The sequence below is a fragment of the Poecilia mexicana genome, unplaced genomic scaffold (genome assembly GCF_051168715.1).
Source record: "Poecilia mexicana isolate PSO_F unplaced genomic scaffold, ASM5116871v1 scaffold_3, whole genome shotgun sequence".
NCBI classification, from domain to species: domain Eukaryota; kingdom Metazoa; phylum Chordata; class Actinopteri; order Cyprinodontiformes; family Poeciliidae; genus Poecilia; species Poecilia mexicana.
The window spans coordinates 20434839-20454255 of record NW_028263372.1 but is presented as its reverse complement, the minus strand read 5'-3'; the positions used below and the strand labels follow the sequence as shown (position 1 = coordinate 20454255).

The 19417-nt window shown below is 38.5% G+C and overlaps 2 protein-coding genes across 3 annotated transcripts; both read right to left on the bottom strand.

Moving 5' to 3' along the window:
* Positions 1–563: 563 nt before the first annotated feature.
* gcshb (glycine cleavage system protein H (aminomethyl carrier), b) lies at positions 564–3497 on the bottom strand. Its single transcript, XM_014987620.2, has 5 exons — positions 3176–3497; positions 2183–2262; positions 1355–1418; positions 1131–1262; positions 564–985 (listed from the first exon to the last, which is right to left on the bottom strand). The coding sequence occupies exons 1-5, from the start codon at positions 3324–3326 to the stop codon at positions 888–890; spliced, it is 525 nt and encodes a 174-aa protein (XP_014843106.2). The 5' UTR covers positions 3327–3497; the 3' UTR covers positions 564–887.
* A 1031-nt stretch (positions 3498–4528) lies between these two features.
* On the bottom strand, positions 4529–16895 carry kars1 (lysyl-tRNA synthetase 1). 2 transcript variants are annotated; one of them, XM_014987618.2, is made up of 15 exons: positions 16803–16883; positions 16012–16179; positions 15625–15766; positions 14548–14713; positions 14374–14467; positions 14096–14282; positions 13499–13624; positions 13187–13306; positions 12859–13021; positions 8354–8527; positions 8162–8247; positions 7994–8079; positions 7788–7914; positions 7531–7674; positions 4529–5190 (listed from the first exon to the last, which is right to left on the bottom strand). In XM_014987618.2, exons 2-15 carry the CDS (start codon positions 16149–16151, stop codon positions 5116–5118), a joined length of 1830 nt encoding a protein of 609 aa, XP_014843104.2. In that variant the 5' UTR covers positions 16152–16179; positions 16803–16883; the 3' UTR covers positions 4529–5115. The 2 variants fall into 2 exon arrangements, with proteins under 2 accessions (XP_014843104.2, XP_014843105.2); XM_014987619.2 differs by lacking the exon at positions 16012–16179 and having other exon boundaries at positions 16803–16895.
* Positions 16896–19417: the final 2522 nt, after the last annotated feature.

The window sequence follows — 19417 nt, the reverse complement described above, 5'->3', positions numbered from 1 at the left end:
TTTATTAAAAAGTTTTAGTATTAGGTTAGTTCATAAAGAAGTAAAGTATAAATGTAAAGATTTTTTTTTTCATAGCAACCAGTGATGTCAATAACTGTGGTGGGTGTGTTCTGCATTTATAATAGGATTTTTACATAGACACTTTGCTTTAACAAATACAGAGCAATCCAGTTTACAGAATATGAATAAACTAAAACTATGGAAGTATAAAGGTTGTTTTTAGCATAGCATCTGTAATTTGAAATGTTTGAACTGTTTTTGAACACAGTCATTAAAATAATTAACTTAAAGCACTAACTGCAGCTTTTGTCAATGGGTTTAAAATCCTAGTTGGATTAATTATTGATCAACTAGCTTCAGCAATCTCAGCCTATCTTCAACCAAGTGGAAAGGTCAAAGTGTGTGGAACTAAAATTAGGACAAGCAGACGGTATGACCTGTCACCATCTGTACAGCTGCGACAGGATGTGAGCATATCTGTGTGCGACACATCATAAAGATATACTGTGCCTTCTTGAAACACACAACGCATCAGATTTCAGGCAGATTAAATCAAACTTAAAGACTTCTCAGTGTTTTAATAAACCAATTAGAAACTGAATTTCCCAGCATTTTAATACATCTATGCACTATTTAAAAACAGAGCAAAGATCCAATAATACTGACAAACCTTAGTATAAAAGCCCTTTAGATTCACTGGTGAATTATCCCCACTTTCCACATGAAAAATGTTACTGGGTATTTAGAATTTTGCAGCACACTAGAAAGTGTTCATAACATAAATAAATACTGCAAAGGATGATGTAGGTCACTGCCAATGTTAGTAACCCAGTCTGCTAATATTTGACTGCAGCTACATAACAAATAATCACAATAAATTCGTTGACTTATTCTTCCAGCGACTTAATAAATTTATCGTAAGCAGGTTGGTCCATGAGCTTATCGAGTTCTTCAGGCTTTTCGATGGTCATCTTGATTAGCCATCCTGAAAAATAAAAAGGAAAACTTGAAAGTAAAACGTGGACATGGCTCTATTTTGGCAGCTTTTCAACTGCACTGGTGACAAAAGCAGTGGAACAGGTTTATAGGAATAACAACAAAATTCTATGATGAGCAACACTGAGACTTACCGTCTGCGTAGCAGGATTTATTCACGAGCCCTGGATTTTCGGCCAGCTCCATGTTGATTGCTGTCACTTCCCCTGTCAGTGGTGAGTATAGCTCACTGGCAGCCTTTACACTTTCCAAGGCACCAAACTCCTCTGCAGCAGAAATACACACAACACAAAAAAGATTACATTTATTGCACAGCTATCAACACTTACTACAGGTGTAGTATATTCCCTGATCTCACCCAGCTGTTCAAGTTTTTGGCCAACCTCGGGCAGTCCACAGTAAACCACGTCACCTAAAGCTTCCTAAAAATCATCAAATAGTAATGATTATTATATTTACCACAAAAACACAGTGCATGTGAAGTATTAAAGTATTAACATGAACAAAGTGATTTACAACAACATCTCCTGTTTAGAGGATTTGTTCTGACAACAAATAACCTCACATTTGGGTGTTGCTCCCAAACTGCACAATTGGAGTATAAGCAACGCCAAGCAGTTGGAGTTAGAACATGTTGAAACAAGCTGTTTGCACCCAAGTTTCAGATGTTGTCTGTTTGGCAGCATAAACTGTCTTTGGACTGTTTTTAAGTCAATAACTACAAGGTCTCTGAACAATAAACATTATAAAAGGATTTCTATTTTTCTGTAAACTAGCTTAAAATGATTTTTTTTCTGCCTAATTTTAAAAGTTGCATTTAATTCTTAATTCTAAAAACCTTGCATAATATTTATTGAGCGTATCTTATGCTCGTCTTATGCTTTATCTCAGAAGCTGTGGCTTATTAGAACAGGAAATGTTCACCATGGAAAACAATAAGGCCTCAACTGCTTCATTCAGGTTTAGGATAATAAAATTCTGCTTTTATTTACCGCTTGGACAGCTACAGTCTGAACCGCTTGGCGGTTATCAAAGAATAATCATAAAGCAATGAATTACCCTGATACAGTGGACATGCTGAGAGCAAAGTGCAGCTCTGGAGAGCTTTTAGACCGCCATCAGGAAAAGTCAGAGTAAAGAGTGCTATAAATCAAAGATTAGAAGAATGACTAATTAAAAAGCAGACCTGAGCATAGTTACTGATTCCCACAGTGCCGATTCCACTCTCCACCAGCACCCACTCATGCTTCTCGGTGAACTTGAGGGCTACAGGAAGAAAAATAATTGCATATTAAAAAAAAAAAAAAAAAAAAAAGGTTATATGAACTGTGATTCACAAAGCAAGTTAGTCATGCTAGAAAAAAAAAAAAAAACACCAACTGTGTTGACAAAGAATAAAAATATGTGTGTACTGTGTGTACTATGGACCACAGCCGGACGTCAGGCTCTCAGTTATGCAAGACCATGTGCAGAAAAATAAAGTATCAGCTTACTGTGCGTTTCTGCAGGTGCATGCAGTTATGCTTCCAGGAAAGGGGCTCACAAAAAGCAAGAACAACTTGTGTTCACAGTCATGCCCAGTGTTGAGTTGGAGCATTGTGCTTCCAGGCTCATGCTGTCACCCCGAGGGAACAACTGCAGGCTAAAGCCTGAGCAATGTTCAGAGCTGGCGTCAGAAAAATACAGTTTTGAACCAGATTTGTGACGATGCAAGATGCATAACTAGAGTCATACAAATAACTAAATGCCCCAAACGCTTTTTCTGATCTTAAAACGGGTACATCACGGCAGCTGCTGGGTGGATAATCACTCTATCGATATTTATATTGCACAACTGCAGCAAAATGGGTGACATTTGCTGGAACAGGCTGCTTACTGGTGCACACGGGTTTCCTTTAACACCCCAATCAGGAGCTCGTTGTTAATAAGATAAAGCACGCAACATGCGGTCAAATTTACAGAAATAAAAACAAAATAACATCCAAGTTAAACAGCACATGTCTAGCTGCCCTTCTTGTCTTTTATTCCTCCATTTCATAATCTACATAGTTATTTATTTTTGGAAGCTGATTATAATGAGGAATCTGTCCACATGGGGAGTGGAGTTCATCCCCCTGTTCCGTGGTTCTTCTGTTTGGTTTGTATTTCTTCCTTTTTTTCTTTTTTTTTCTTTTTTTACCTGTGCACTGGTCGGAGGTGGTGCTCAGAGTCCGCGGGGCGCCGCTCCGGCACAGCAGCCGAGTCGCAGAAACTTGCGCTGCGGACGAGAGTTGCGGCAGCCTGGGAGAAAAGTTTACAGAGAGGCACCGCAGCGCTGCTCTCATCGCCATCTTCACTCACTCTGCAACAGGCAGGCACCGTGTAACTCAGAACACACACACACACACACACACACACACACACACACACGCACGCACGCACGCACAGATGCACAAACACACTGAGCCACGAGAGCGCGCACCATCCCCCTTGTGGCGAGCTCCTGCGTGGACAATGATGGTGGAGAAGTAGAGAAGGGGGATGGTGCGCGCACCATCCCCCTTCTGAAGGGTGAATTGACCCAAAGATCAGTGAATATTAATAAAAAAAATGTCTTCCAGTTACAGTATTATTTCATTTATTCATTTAGTTCATTAATAAAAAAAAATCATACATTTGATGCTGCAATAACATTTATGTTCTAGATAATGAAATAAGATTTCTGGTATTTGTAGTGTCATCATCCATGTTGGAAAAATGTCCTTCCATAAACTCACTAAAGACCAAGAAACCTTTCCAAGCAAAGTCTGCTGACAGCCACATCCATATTATAAAGTATTTAGATTCTTTGCACCACCACAATCAATTTAGACAGCAAGTTTTACATCTTGCAGCAGAACTTTGAAACAAAATGTTTTGTGTGGTTAAGAAAAACAACTGATGGATGGAAGTCAGCTGTAATTTCCAGTGAACAATGTAGGTAAATTGTATAATTCAATAATATTTTATTTTTAAATTATTAAATTTAAATTCATTTTAAATTCTCAATTCTTAAATAGGCCACATACGCTCACAATTAGACTAAAAAGTTAGGACCAAGTCCCTGCAAAGAAACCTCTGGATTACATCAGCCCCAAAGCCATATTTAGAGGATGAGTATTTAACATTTTTGAAAGCATTCTTGAAGTTCTTCCTCCTTCGCAACATGTGGAACTTCTCATCCTTTATTTCGGACATGTTCCTGTGACCAGTCCTCAAATAATTTGAATACAATCAATCAATGGATGGAGATAGGCCTGAATATTTACCAAACATCAGGGTTGTGAAAAAGTCTTTGTTTTTGTTTTTTTTGGTCACAGTTGTATGTCCTTTTCTGACATCTTTTTCAAATCAAATTTTACACTTCATATTTCTGTTAGCTTTTGATTGACTAATCTAGGTCATTTCCATTGATATGAACACAGAGAAGATTCATTCCACAAAAATTCAAGTAATTTATACATCTGTCAAAAATAAAATACCCTAGAAGTCGCAGGAAAAGAACAAAACAAAGCAGATTCAATTGTACTTTATTCAAACCAAGAATTTCACTTTCTTGTCAGATAGGTATTAAATTTAAGGAAACCAACATGAAAAATCTTAGACAAAGAATACAAGCAAATCAGTTAAAAATAACATGAACATACAGAGGACACTTCAAGCATCAAGGTTTGAGTTGTTGTTTAGATGCGAGTCCATATTATGTATATTGGTATTCAGAATTAAAGATTCCCTCAGTAACTCAGAATATGCATAAAAGTAAAACCAGATTTGGACATGGCAACAGATCAAATGACTTCCTGATCATTTTCTGATTAAATTTCAAATATTTACGGTTTGGATAGCAAAGAGTTAAAACCTTCTTTTCAAGGACTGAGGATTCAGTCGGTGTGATGAGCAGACGAAATAAAAAAAAAAAACAAATAAAAAAAAAAAACAAATCCATATGAATCCCGGACCAATAAGCTCCAATGTTTAACAAACCAACACAACTAAAACTAAATTTGCAGACTCTGCTGGTGCCCAGTGTGAGGTAAAGACCAATACTTCATATGGACTCCTGCAGAGATGAAGCAGCTGGAGGGATCAGAGGTCATGACCCTAGGAAGAAGGTTCCTCAGAGGGAGCAGACTTCTTATTGTCGTCAGGCTTCATGGCTGGGAACAGCAACACCTCCTGTAAAAGGTTAAATATTATATTTAGATTGCACATGAACTAGAACACATTTCGCCTGATGATGCTCGGGAGTCATTTCTGAGTGAAACCACAGCCTGGAAAGTTATTTATGCAAACATATTAGCAACAAACTATTTTAAACCACCTGAAACTGAATAATAATAATAATAATAATAATAATAATAATAATAATAATAATAATAATAATAATAATAATAAATTCCAATATCTCCATGATTTTCTCTATTAGAATAATTTCAACCCAAAACGTCTACAGTTTAATCCTTACAAAACAGAAAGAAATGAACTTAAGTTCTTAGTTTTAAATTTATTAGAATAAATCAATTAATAATGTATGACCACTGGGGAAAAAAAAAGATCAGATAAAAAGTCATTTAGTTGTAGATCTCCAGTATCATGCAGCTGGTTTACGTTTTTCCTGAGTATGCCACACACACTGGCAATCTTTGTTTAACATAATGCATAACTTTTTAATAAATTGTCCTAAAAAAATAATACATTACCTGCCTATTTTTACCCATCTCAAGTTACCGTATTTTCCGCACTATAAGACGCACCTAAAAACCTTCAATTTCCTCAAAAGCCGACAGTGCGCCTTATAATCCGGTGCGCCTTATATATGGACCAATATTGAGCCACAACAGGTCCAGCAACGGACCTTACCACAGGGGCCGCGTTTCATTGGCTAATGCCCATTTTAGGTCACAGTGCAGCTACCACGTGCGTGACCGTCTCACAAACACAAGCTACAGTAGTAAACATATGCTAATGTACATTGTGGACCATCAAAACCATGAATGCCGACTTACCCAGCCTTGCAAGAACAATAGGCATCAGTGATCTTGTCCACAGCTATATTTATGCTGAGGGTGTGAGGATCTGCTGTTTTCCTCATCTATCGGTAGCTTTTAGCTGTGACGCGCACAATGTTGGAGGCATCCAGTGGCTCAAACACCTTGATGTCGTCCAAAAAAGATGACATGAACTTGTTGGTTCCCCTGTCCATTGTCGTGGCTGATATGTTGTGAAAATCCGGCAGAAATGCTACGCTAATTAACTCAGATCGAAATGAAAGACGTCATGTTTACACAGACATGCAGTAGGCTGCTTACGTAGTTGGTCCACTACGGTAAGCAGCCGCCAACTTCTTTTTCCCCGTAGAAGAAGTAGTGCGCGGTGCATGCTGGGATAGTTGTCAGAACACTGGTTTGTTAATAAAGTTTGATAATACATTTAAAGGGGGGGAGGGGCAGGGGAAGAGAGACAGAGACTGCAGCGGCAGCGTGTCGGTTGGTCTGTGTTACCCAGAAAGCAGTTGGGCATAATATCGCAACACCAACACCGTGAGTGAAACAACGACTGCGCCAGCCTACTATATAAAGTACTCGGGGACCATTTCTTTATTAATGTGGATGTGTAATAATAGAGTATGAAGCGTCTATTCTATGCGCCTTATAATGCGGTGCGCCTAATGTATGAAAAAAGTCCTAAAATAGGCCATTCATTGAAGGTGCGCCTTATAATCCGGTGCGCCTTATAGTGCGGAAAATACGGTAAATAAAGTTTGAAGAAGAGAAACTGACTATGTTGAAGTTTGTTCCTGTTTGGAGATGAAGATCAGAACCAATCAGAATATCTCTTTGTATTGACGGATCACACCTGACTTAGCTAAAATTAATTTGAGTGTAGAGGACATCCAACTCATCAAACCGGCTCATACTGTCTTGACATATTGTTTTCACATCAGTTCACATGCTTCTTTCCTCAAATGTACTTTCAAAAGCCAAAGAGCAACCCTCAAGTAAAATTGAGTTCACACATTTACAATGTTGAATGCTCCCTTAACCAGCTCCACCCATTTTACATGAAATGCTTACATATCCAGAGCAAAAGGACCTGGATTGACTTGCACAGCTAAAAAAAAACCTGTTTTGTAGTTCAGCCAATGACACACTGTATCATCACAGACACCAACCTTACAGCATTTACTATAATGTTTTCATTAATTGATTTCATCAGAATGATGAAATACCTCAAAAAACGAGGATAAAAAAAAAATCTAATCATAACTGTAATAAAATTCACACAAACTTACACACTTTCAACAATATTGTGATTTTATGAATAGAGAAACAGTCACCATTAGCAGTACTCTACTTGTGTTGTTAGCAGTACACCATATATTTTGTATCTGTCTCAATACATCAAATCTGGTTTCAAATTGTGGTGAGAATTTCCAGTTGATTAAATCTGCATTATTCAAAACACAAAACAAGTTTGCCCAGTTATGGCTGTGTTAGTGTTTTTGAGCAATGTTACCTTGATGTTGTTTGAGTCGGTGAGGAACATGGTGAGACGGTCGATGCCCATCCCCCAGCCAGCGGTCGGAGGCAGACCGTATTCCAGTGCTGTGCAGAAGGTCTCATCAATGAACATGGCTTCATCGTCACCCTCAGCTTTTGCCTAAAACGAGTCACGTTACAGAATCGGTATGGATCAAAAGTACAGAATGGAAATCGTTCTATAGCAAAACAATGGGCTAATGTATAATTGCAAAACAGACGATCCACACAGACCTTGGCTTGCTGCTCAAACAGCTCCCTCTGTATGACTGGATCGTTCAACTCCGTGTAGGCGTTGCAAATTTCCTTTTTCATGACAAAAAGCTCAAAACGCTCAGTTAGACCTTTTTCTGATCTGTGCCTGAAACGCAGAAGAGTGTCACAGTGAGAGCCTCAGCACTGCAATTCAACAGTGGAATGAATAGCTTGATGCTTCTTACCATTTCGCCAAGGGGCTCATGATTTGAGGGTGATCACAGATGAAAGTTGGACTGATGCACGTGACCTCAAGAAAATCTCCAACCAACTGCAGAACAAGGAACAAAACCCAATAGTAGCATAATGAGGAACACCCTAGAAGGGTTCGATAAAGTTTAATCACAGCGCACCTTGTCAAGGAGGCGGGCAGTGGTCCTGGGTGGAGGACACTCAACACCTTTCTGGGCACACAGATCGTCGAAGAATTTGCGGGTCTCTGAAAAACAAATGATGACTCTTTATCAGAAACTGAGTCATCTAAATGATAGAGCAGCTTTGGATAATATCATTCTCCTGAGGCAGCTGTTTGTACATCTTCATACCGTCGGAGTCGTAGCTGTCCGTTGGAGGGAATTTAACTCCCATGATCTTCTCCAGGTCGTGTGTCATGCTCACTCTTTTAAATGGAGGAGTGAAGTCAATCTCATAGGCCTGGCCCTCTGGACCATCAGGATGGTAAGTCACCTTGTATCCTCCGGTGATGTGCTTCACCATTCCTGAAATAAGTATAGAATCATTGGGACAGGGACAGATGTTTTACAGCATGTCTGTGTCTGAGATGATATACGAGATCTATGTCACAATGACAAGTGAGTATTAAAAGGGCCAGCAAGACCTGGTAGCGAACCATTCCTCTGATTCAGTTGTGAGGAACCAGAGAAATATTGAAAATGATGCCCTTGAGAACCAGCATTAGACAACAATTTTAAGCGTCAAAAGTTTGTATTTCATGTCTTGTTGCACTGTCCTCATAAACTCCGTCACAAAATATGTAGATAATTCTACCTATTAAATCGCAGTCAGGTTGGTCAGTATGGCACTGATTATAGTAGGTGTTGTCAATTGACTCAACTGCATAACGTTTAAAAGATTAGTAAAATTATGGATTTATAAAAACAGCTCACATTTTATAAAACAACAAAAGAAATCCTCTCTAAGTGTAACCCACATAAAATGTGGATGCCTCTTTAAGACACTGAGGTTAGGAAAGCTAGGTGGTCTGCCTAGCAAATAGGAAGTTTAGTTTCCAGTGAGTTTGGACCAATCAGAATTCAGACTGCCGCTGCAAGACCCGCCCTTCCGCAGCATCGAGTGTGTAAGCGAGAGAGATCCGGAAACGATTAAGCTGGGCAGCGTGAGAGTCTCTGTTTTAAAACAGTTATCCAACTAAACAAACGCTTTCCCAGATCATCCGACTTCTAAGCTGGACGCGTGAAGTGGAAAAAGAAAGAAAAGGAAAGACAAGTTAACTTTTTCTGCTGAACACCGTTAGAGCTGACTCGTTAGCTCTAACGGCCAACGGCTACTAGTTTAGCCCTAACGGCTACTAGGCTGACGGTTTAAGTTCATGTTCCCCGTTCAGTTGAAGGTAAAACCTAATTTATATTATATTCTTACTTTGTTCACAATTAAAGCTCATATTATCAAGGTTAAAGCAAGAAAAATATGCCTTATTACACTATCTAGTGCCTCACGGGTCCGGACTGAGAGCCACCATATTGTTGTCCCTAACGTGTCGCATTGAGATCGGTGAGCATATTCTGTGCCTTTCATTTGGGTTTTTGTTCTGTTTATCACATTTTTGTTGAATAATATTGTTTATCTGAACTATTTGATTATTAAAATGTAAACTTTTACTGATTTTGGATAAAATGTAATGTTTAATATTGTTTGAAGAAATGCTTTTGTAATTTACAGTAATTGATGTCAAATATATAGAAACATGATTTAAGGATTAAAGCTAGAACAGCTTAATAAAATCCTATGATTCTGCTGGTCCTGTCTGTTGACAGGTCAGGTTTTTTTGTTTATACTGGATTGTTCCTGAGTTGGATTCCTCCTGTGACTTTGATGGCGAGCCTTCCCACCTGGACTTAGAAAGAACTGGATTCCTGGATTCCTTCTTTCCCATTTGGAGTCCTGCTGCACCCCACGGTGTGGTAGGCCGGTACCACTCACATCTTCACACACAGTTAGTTATGAGTGAGACCACTGACTGACATTTTTCTTTTTATTGTTTAATCCTGGAATTTCTGATCTCACCTTTTGGACTGGTTTTTATTTGGTACTTTGTAACAAACTGCTGTGTAGGAAATTCTCCTCATGTGAATGGTGTGGAGTTGAACCTAATTGGAACTGGAACTGATTGATCTGTTGCCTATTACAATTTAGAATTCAGATTACCAGGGTGCACCCAAAAGATTCAAAACTGAGAACTAGCACTTGGCCAAGTATTTGTATTATTTTTTTTTGTATTTTATTGTGTGTAATTTTATTTTCATAATTGTGTGTCTTGTATAACTGTTTGTTAATTTCATGGTTTATGTCACTAAAGCCAGTTGTTTTTTTTAAAATTCATTTAACTGCCTTTGTGTGTCATTTAAACACCCCACTATGCTCCGATAGTCGAACCTATTGGCCCATTCATCTAATATATAAAATACCCTTCTCATCTGTGTTACAGAAGAAGCTTTGGCGAGCCAGCCAGGAGCTAGAGTGTGTGTTTAAGTGTCAGACATCTTACCCCTGTTGTTTGAACGTCCCAAGTACTTTTTCTGAAAAGAAAAATGGATGTGGTACTCCGGGAGTACCACATCCATTGTTGAGGTAGAAGGGTCAAAATTACCACATGGCCTTGTGGGAACTAAAACCACAGCTCAAGTATCCATTGCAGGGAAAGACACAAACTGTCTACTGGACACAGGTTCACAAGTCACAACTGTGCCCCAGTCCTTTTATGAAAAACACCTTTCTGATCTGACCATTCATTCTTTAAATGATTTGCTTGAAGTGGAGGGTGCTAATGGCCAGTTTGTTCCCTATTTAGGATATGTTGAGCTTACCATCACCTTTCCTAAAGAGTTTGTTGGCTCTGATATTGAAATTAATACTTTGGCCTTGATTATTCCACACCTCCGCTCTACAGCCCATGAACAGGTGCTTATAGGCACAAACACACTTGACGTTCTTTATGCTGATTACCAGAAACTTTCACCTTTTCAGCCTTTGATGAATGGATATCAGGCTGTTCTCAAAATACTTGAGATACGACAAAGGGAGTCTAACCACAGCCTTGGTTGTGCAAAACTAATAGACAAGCTGCCTAAAGTTGTTCCTGCAAGACAGACCACTGTCGTTGAGGCTTCTGTTCATGTTGATCGTTTCAACATTCAAAGAGATGTCATTATTGAGCAACCATCAGCTTCTGCTCTACCGAATGGGTTGCTGGTTTCAGCGATTGCAGTAACTTTACCAAGCAAGCGCTCATGTCATCTTCCTGTCGTACTGAGAAATGACACCAATCATGACATTTTCATTCCCCCCAAAACTATTGTGGCAGATGTTAATGCTGTAGTACAAGTGTTACACAAAGAACATGTCGCCAGTGAGCCAGACTGTTCTCAGTCTCCAGCAAAGTCTTTCCGAGAGCTAAGCTTTGATTTTGGAGATTCACCCTTATCCACTGAATGGAGAGACCGAATAACAAAAATGTTGAACACCATGCCAAACGTTTTCTCTCAGAATGACCTGGATTTTGGCCATACTGATAAGGTAAAACACAGAATCAAGCTCAGTGATGAGACGCCTTTTAAGCAAAGAGCCCGCCCGATACACCCCAATGATGTGGATGCTGTGAGACAACATCTACAGGAACTCCTAGATTCTGGAGTCATCCGGGAATCTGAGTCCCCATTCGCTTCCCCAATCGTTGTGGTTCGCAAAAAGAATGGTTCTGTTCGTCTGTGTGTAGATTACAGAAAGCTGAATCTACAGACCATTAAAGACGCCTACGCTCTTCCAAAACTGGAAGATGCTTTCACTGCACTTGCTGGTTCTAAGTGGTTCTCCGTCCTAGACCTCAAGTCAGGTTACTACCAGGTCGAAATGGAAGAAGCAGACAAGTATAAGACCGCATTTGTGTGTCCAGTTGGATTCTGGGAATTTAACAGGATGCCCCAAGGAATAACAAATGCGCCTTCAACCTTCCAAAGACTGATGGAAAAGTGTGTTGGTGATATGAACCTAAAGGAAGTTTTAGTGTTCATTGATGACCTGATCATTTTCTCATCATCACTGGAAGAACATGAACAGCGCTTGCAGCGTGTCCTTGAACGACTGATGACATATGGTTTGAAACTGGCACCAGAAAAGTGCAAATTCTTTCAAACCTCAGTAAAATATCTTGGCCACATTGTTTCTGAGAGAGGTGTCGAAACCGACCCAGAGAAAGTTCAGGCCTTAAAGACCTGGCCAATCCCCACAAATCTTAAAGAGCTTCAATCCTTTTTAGGATTTGCTGGATACTACCGACGATTCATTCAGGGGTACTCTACTATTGTAAAGCCCCTTAATGAACTAACTTCCGGTTATCCACCGCTCAGAAAGTTGAACAAGAGACAGAAGATAAATGCAGGTTCAGAGTATCGCGACCCAAAGGAGTCCTTTGGTCAGCGGTGGACATCCCAATGTCAGGGAGCCTTTGATGATATAATAAGAAACTATGCTCCGATAGTCGAACCTATTGGCCCATTCATCTAATATATAAAATACCCTTCTCATCTGTGTTACATAAGCAATGGAAAAAAAAAAACATCTATCCGAGTTAGCATCATTTCTGACAGCAAGAACACTTTATATTCTAATTGTTCTTACTACCAAAGTAAGAACAGTTTTTGTTGAAATCCGTTAGTTTATTTAGTCACGTCTAGAATCCTAACCTGTTCTGCAATGCAAAGTTCAACTGTTGGTGAAAAAGAAGGGAAAAACCTAGTGTTTCTAAATAAAAGCTCTGAAGAAACGATTTCGTCAAAAAGGCTTTGCAAGTCACCTGAAAGCAGTTTCTCTGTGATTTCCATCAAGTCATGGTAATCAGCATATGCCATGTAGAATTCACAGGTGGTGAACTCTGGATTATGAGTGAGGTCGATTCCTTCGTTCCTGAACTGACGACCGATCTCATACACCCTGTCCAGGCCACCAACCACCAGCATCTGTGAAGACAACATGAAGTTCTGAGTACAGAATGCACAAAAAGCTCCACTGCTCAAAAGCAAGAATGGAAGCTTTTGATTTTTCGTTTTCCCCAAACCTCCTGAAAGTGGTTGTTGTGAAAGTCACTACTTGAAAGAGAATTCTGAGTTTTCACAGCATTTTACCTTGTGGTACAGCTCAGGGGCAATCCTCATGAAGAGGTTCATGTCCAGCTCATTGTGGTAGGTAACGAAAGGACGGGCCACTGCTCCTCCAGGAATAATGTTCATCATTGGTGTCTCAATCTGAAATATTAGGATAAGGACAGCAGGTTAACACTGCTGCCTGAAATGTAGGAAGTGACAAAGAAGAGTCCACACAAATGTTTTTTTTTGTTTGTTTTTCTTTAAATCCAGTTAAGCTTTGGACTGTGATATGTGGTTTAGCAGGTTAGCTATGTGGCACGATCAACTTCTAAAACCCAAAACACAACTAACCTCCAGGAAGCCCATCTGGTCGAGGAAGCTTCGCAGATATGTGATGATTTTGGCTCGAGTTAAGAACTTCTGCCGCACATAGTCGTTGAGAATCAGATCCAAGTAGCGCTGGCGGAATCGAGTTTCCTTTACGAGAAATAAAAATCACACACCCCACAAACTTGATTAGTCTCTGGCGATAGAGGAAAGTCAAGTACCATCATGTTTTCTGGGACACTAAACAATGATGAGCTTCAGAGCTTTTTTGGTTGTCACAACTAGTTTTGACAAGAAGAAATGTCAGATCTTATGGCATTTTATTGATACCGCTGCAAAGTGAGGAGACTGTGGAGAGTGTTGGGAGTTAAATAGAAAACCAGAAAGAAACACGTAAAATATTGGTATCTTTCAAACTTGAGAAGTGAGAAAAAAGTTGTTTCCATCACAACTCAGGTTCTGTTTCCAGGCAGTTATAAATACTAAACTACTGCAAACAAATTTAACTACATATACAATAACACTATGGTAGGATGGTAGAAATTTTCCTGTCATACATGTGTTGCAAAAATGGAGACCCAAGATTCATACAATGTTCAGGATCAGTATGTTGTGAATCACCTTGTCTTTGAGGCCAAAGTGGAGGTGGGGCAACATGTGCAAACATGGTGACAGCAGGGTAATCTCAATGGGAATGATGCTCAGCTCCCCCTTCTTGGTCTTTCCAGGATTTCCACGGACACCAATGATGTCGCCACGGCGCAGCTTGTTGTTGACGGCCACAAACGCTTCTTCAGACTTGTAGTTCCTGCCAGAATAACCCAAAAAGGCAAAGAAGTGAGGTTAATGTTGTCAAACAAATCCACAACCTCACTCAATGAAAGCTCCAGATGGCATACCTTGAGTTTGCCATGACCTGCAGCTTGACTCCTTCACTACGCAGGTCGTAGAAGATCAGCTTGGCGCCAGAAGCTCTCTTGGCGTGAACTCGGCCTGCCAAATATTTAAGTTTAACAAAGGGTATGAGGCTGGTTTACTTCGGAAAGGGTAAGTTCATAAAGTTTTCCTGGTACCTGACACAGCGAGAACAACATCGCTCAGTTGGTCCCCAGGCTGCAGGTGGTTGTATTTCTGAATGAAGTCTGTAAGCGACAAGTCTACATGGTATTTGTGTGGGTACGGGTCCTCAGCTGTACCCTTCAACTCCTGGATGGCCTGGGTGCGGATCTTGAAGTATTGCTGTTACACAAGTATGTTATTAGCCAGCCTGAAGCATGATCTGTAGGAAAGTTGTGACCCACTTCCTGTACATTGCTTGCAAATCTCTGCTGCAGGCTTTAAACATCATTATGTTGAGCTAATGACAAGATGAATAGCATTTGGTTACATATTTAAATTGTCTGGTTTGTCTGCAGGACGTTCCATTTTTTTCCATTTCTTCCTATTTGGAAGATTTTAAAAATTTAGTATAAAAATTATTGCTTCAATAAAAGCCTTAAATATCCACCCTGAGTTTCAAATATTTCCTATTAAGAAAAAAAGTAATCAAAATAGTTTACAAGATGAACTCTACCTGTAAAGAAAATACTCTCAATGCAGTGGTGTGTATCATCAAAGGCTCTTTGTTCTTTTTTTTAAACATGTAAAATGTTAAATAAAGAATGGGCGAGTATATTTGAATATATTTTCTATAACACAAGTTAGCTTAGATTCTTTCAGTTTCTTTTTGAGTTGGGCTTGCTAAGGCACACCCATGTTATCACTTCTGGCACACAGGAGAGAAATATGCTCTCACAATGAAAGTCATGAAAACAACCACCCCAAGCTTAAGTGTGGGTCAGGGATTTCATAAAAAAATGCGATTTACAAATATATTCATAGAGATTGGTTGTCCAAAAACTGTCTTAGCAAACTTGTTGTTTTTTTTTAATGAAATGAAGTTATCTTCATCTTTAAACACAGTGCCTGGAGGACAGATTAGTGCATATATTTGTCTAAACTCGCATCATTTCACTTAGTTTCTTTCAGTTTCAATTTCAGAAGTGCACACCCAGTTTAAGAATTTTTTGACTAATGTTGAAATGGATAAACATGCTTGCAAAAGGAAACATACTAAGTGTATATTTAATGGTGATTTGTGACCATCTTACATTGGGATCGAGTGTCTCATCATCCAGGGCACTGTCATTTTGTGCACTGGCATTATTAGAGTCAGCTTGTTCTCCCAAATCCTTTGCTTTTGATTCTTTCTCAGCTGCTTTCTTCTCAGCTTTCATTCGTCTCTTCAACTCACTGAAAGAACAAAAACACAATAAATGAACTAGACTTTCTAAAAAGATTTTCAGCCTTTAAAAACAAAACAAAAGAAAAACATGTTCACCAACATAACATCAACAATACGATGTCCCCTTGCTTTTTACTGTAGTGTGGTGTCGACTATTAAAGGAGAGCAAGAAGAATAATTACAAGGGAGAACATATCTAGTTTGATGACAAAAGGTTGGTTGTTTCTCACACAGTAAGGGAAAAGCCACCAACCTTTTGTCACCTCTCCATCGTATTCCGTGAAACTGAGCCGGGGCTGCAGCTGAACACGGGGATGCATATTTTAACCACTGTCCTCTGACAGCAAAGGCTTGACACAGCTGCTGCCTGGCAGCCCTGACCAGACACAGCATGCTGAGCTACCACAGTCAGCAGACAGACCTGAGAAAACATATACATGCAAAGACAGATGGGAGCATCAACGGCGGTACTTGCTCACCAGAAAGGGAAAAACTAATTGCAAAACTAAATTCTACAACTCAAAGACCTCAGGGTAACAACAACAATAATAATAATGGTAATAGCAACAACAATAAATAATAATAACAATAATAATATGAAATAATTTAACATTTTATTATAGATACAAGATCCTTAAAACGGATTTGGCGTAGTTTTATAGGTTGTCTCCACGTTTTATACAAACAAGTTAGCGACATATACTATTATAATTCTAATTTTTACGGGAGAAAGTAGAATCCGGCAACATGTTGAAGTCCGGAAATAAATCTTGTAGTTTTTTCTGTTCGCTAAACTACCGACCGAGACTTGTTTACGTCACCGTAGAGGACTACAGCTACCAGAAGGAGCAGCAAACTTAAATATGGGATGTGTAGGTCTTGTAGCGTGCCTCCATATGGGACCTTCATTTAGATGTCACAAGATTTTGTATAGCAAGATTAAAGCGCGTCTTGTTAACAAAAGAGCAACAACCTTGCAGAAAAAACTAAAGATTAGGAAGCACCTAAAGCTTAAAAAGCTTGGTAGTAAGGAGACATGCTCACTTTTTGCTGAGTTTCTCTTCCCCCACCGCTGTCACGTCAGCCATGTTCTTGATGCTGCGCGCAGAAAGAGCGAGCTGGTCTGAGAGTGCGCCCTACGCGTGCGCAGTAGATAAAGGAAAGCTTGATGGTGCGTTTAGGGGAATATCGGAAACTAGCATATTGAAAGTAAACGAACGATATTAACCCATAGTAAATTAGTAAAAATGATAAACAATATAAAAATGATTTTATATTGTTTCATATAAAATAATTTTTAAACCGAACCTTATGTTGAAATATGTTTTCATAAAAAATGTACTGTATGATGCCCTGCTAACATAGCTGACAGTTTAAGAAAGATGTTTCAACATTTAAGTATTTCATTGCATCACACTGAACATATAAACACATCTTCAAACATAAGCCATAAACATAACACAAATCTTTAAAAAAAACTTTAAAAGATTCCTGTTTTCTCAAATTTGAGTACTTTTTTTATAATTAGTATACAAAATAACTCTAAAAAGTAGCAAAACAATATGTTTATTAGTATTGCAGATTTTATACCACAATATTATCACAGTTAAATCAGGTGACACATGTAAGTGAAAGTGCAAGTACATTTGAGAACATATGTGATGAGAATTGACAAGTAAAAACTTAATAACCAGAATTAACATTCAGTTTAAATTTAACTTTCGCTTTTTCTTAAAGTAAAAAAAAGATAATAATAATAAAGTGGGGATCACTACAAAAACCAGCAATCATCTCTAAATAGGTGGGTCAAGTAAAGTCTGCCAAAGACTTCAAAGAACAGTTAGTCATTTTACAACCGTTCCAAAATTATGAACACCACTTATTTTCTTTTTTAAAAACCCCTCAAAAGAAGTTAATCTCACACTACAAAAAAATTAAATTAATTTTTTAAATAAAAAAATAAAAAATGTTTTTTTAATTAAAAAAGCTCAGCTGAGCAAAAGTCAGCTGAGCTGCACTTGCTGCTCAGCTGACTTTTCTTCAAAACAATTTCCTCAAAAATAAATGTAGCTAACTTGTACTTTTTTTTTCAAAAGTGATTCTGAGCTCTAATTTTGGAATGTAATGCTATGTAAAAGTATACAATAGAATGAAAGAGAAAACTCTCTTCTCTATTTTTAAAACAAGACACATTTTATGAGCACATTTATGACCATCTCAAACATCAAAAATGTTCAAATGTCATACCGAAAGTACTGATGAAAGGCACACTCACACAATAAGAAACGCTGCCAAAATGAGATTGCTTTGCTGTTGCATCAGGTAGCACCTCCACAACTTTTTGTTTCTCTTTCCAAATCCCCTGAGGTCTTTAGCATGGTATGAATAATACATTGAAATACTTCAAATGTTTAAATACGTATTTAGTTTCATCTTAAAGAAATCTGAAAATAAGTAATGAGTGGGCTTTTGTTATTATAGAAACCCAGATCAACACTGTTCCTCAGACCACAAAATCATGATCAAGTTTAGACCGCCTTTGACTATGCCACATATTTTTTGTGGCATTGTTTCATTAAACTTCCTGAAATGCTACAAGATCTATTTCCATTTATTTTTCACCAAGATCAAAGTTTGAGCCAGCACAACCCAAAGATTCTCAAAGGGGTTAAGGTCCAGACTTGGTGGTGGTTAATCAAATAAGAAAAAGATGCCTCATGCTCCCTGAACCCTCACTCTTTCAAAATCTGAGCCCAACGAATCTTGGAATCGTCCCATGTCAGAATATGCCCGTGTCGTCAGGAAGAAAAACTCCATTAGTAGAATAACTTGACCACACAGTATCTTGTCTGCTTATGTCAGTCTTGTACAGCAAGTAATTTGATTTATAAATGACCAATATTGAGAAATCGTCTTTGCTATAAATACAATTGCAACATAAAAATCTACTCTGACCAAGGGAATGTCCACAATACACCTCCTGATTTCAAAGTTTGACAGAGTGCAAGGTCAAATATGAAATGATAGAGTAATGAAGCAATGAGTCAGTAACAAACTGTGTGACATCCAAGTCCACTGTACTCCACTTGTAATCTGGTTACTTGGTATTCATTAATCCTAATGAGACAACGCCAGCATTTTCCTTTTCACACAAATGGTGTGTTTGTTATGGGGTGGTATAGACACCTTCGTAGGACTATAACATGTCATACACTACCACCTACTGGTCAACTGATGCAAGTGGGAAAAATATCTCCAAACCGAGGAAGTTGCCAATAATCAAGAGATGCAGGGGGTCTCTACAGCTTTTTGCCAATATGTTATAGTTGCAGTTAAACAAATATTGGAAACATCAGTCAATCAAGGTCTAATTTTACCATTTGAAAATATTGATATGATACTGTGTTGCTGCAGCACAAAATATTTAATTATTAAACTGTAGCTTAGATTTTATATGCAAAACTAGTTAGACTTGAAGTCACTCCTGTTTTTCCTTTGGCTGGTATTTTCTTCTGTTGTTTATATGCAAATAAAATAAGATCAAATTGACCCAGAACTAAATATTGAAATTATTCTTATTCTTATTAAGGGCATATTCGCAGGACAACTTCCACAAAATGTCATTCAGTATTACTGACAAAATAAAACACCACTAATGA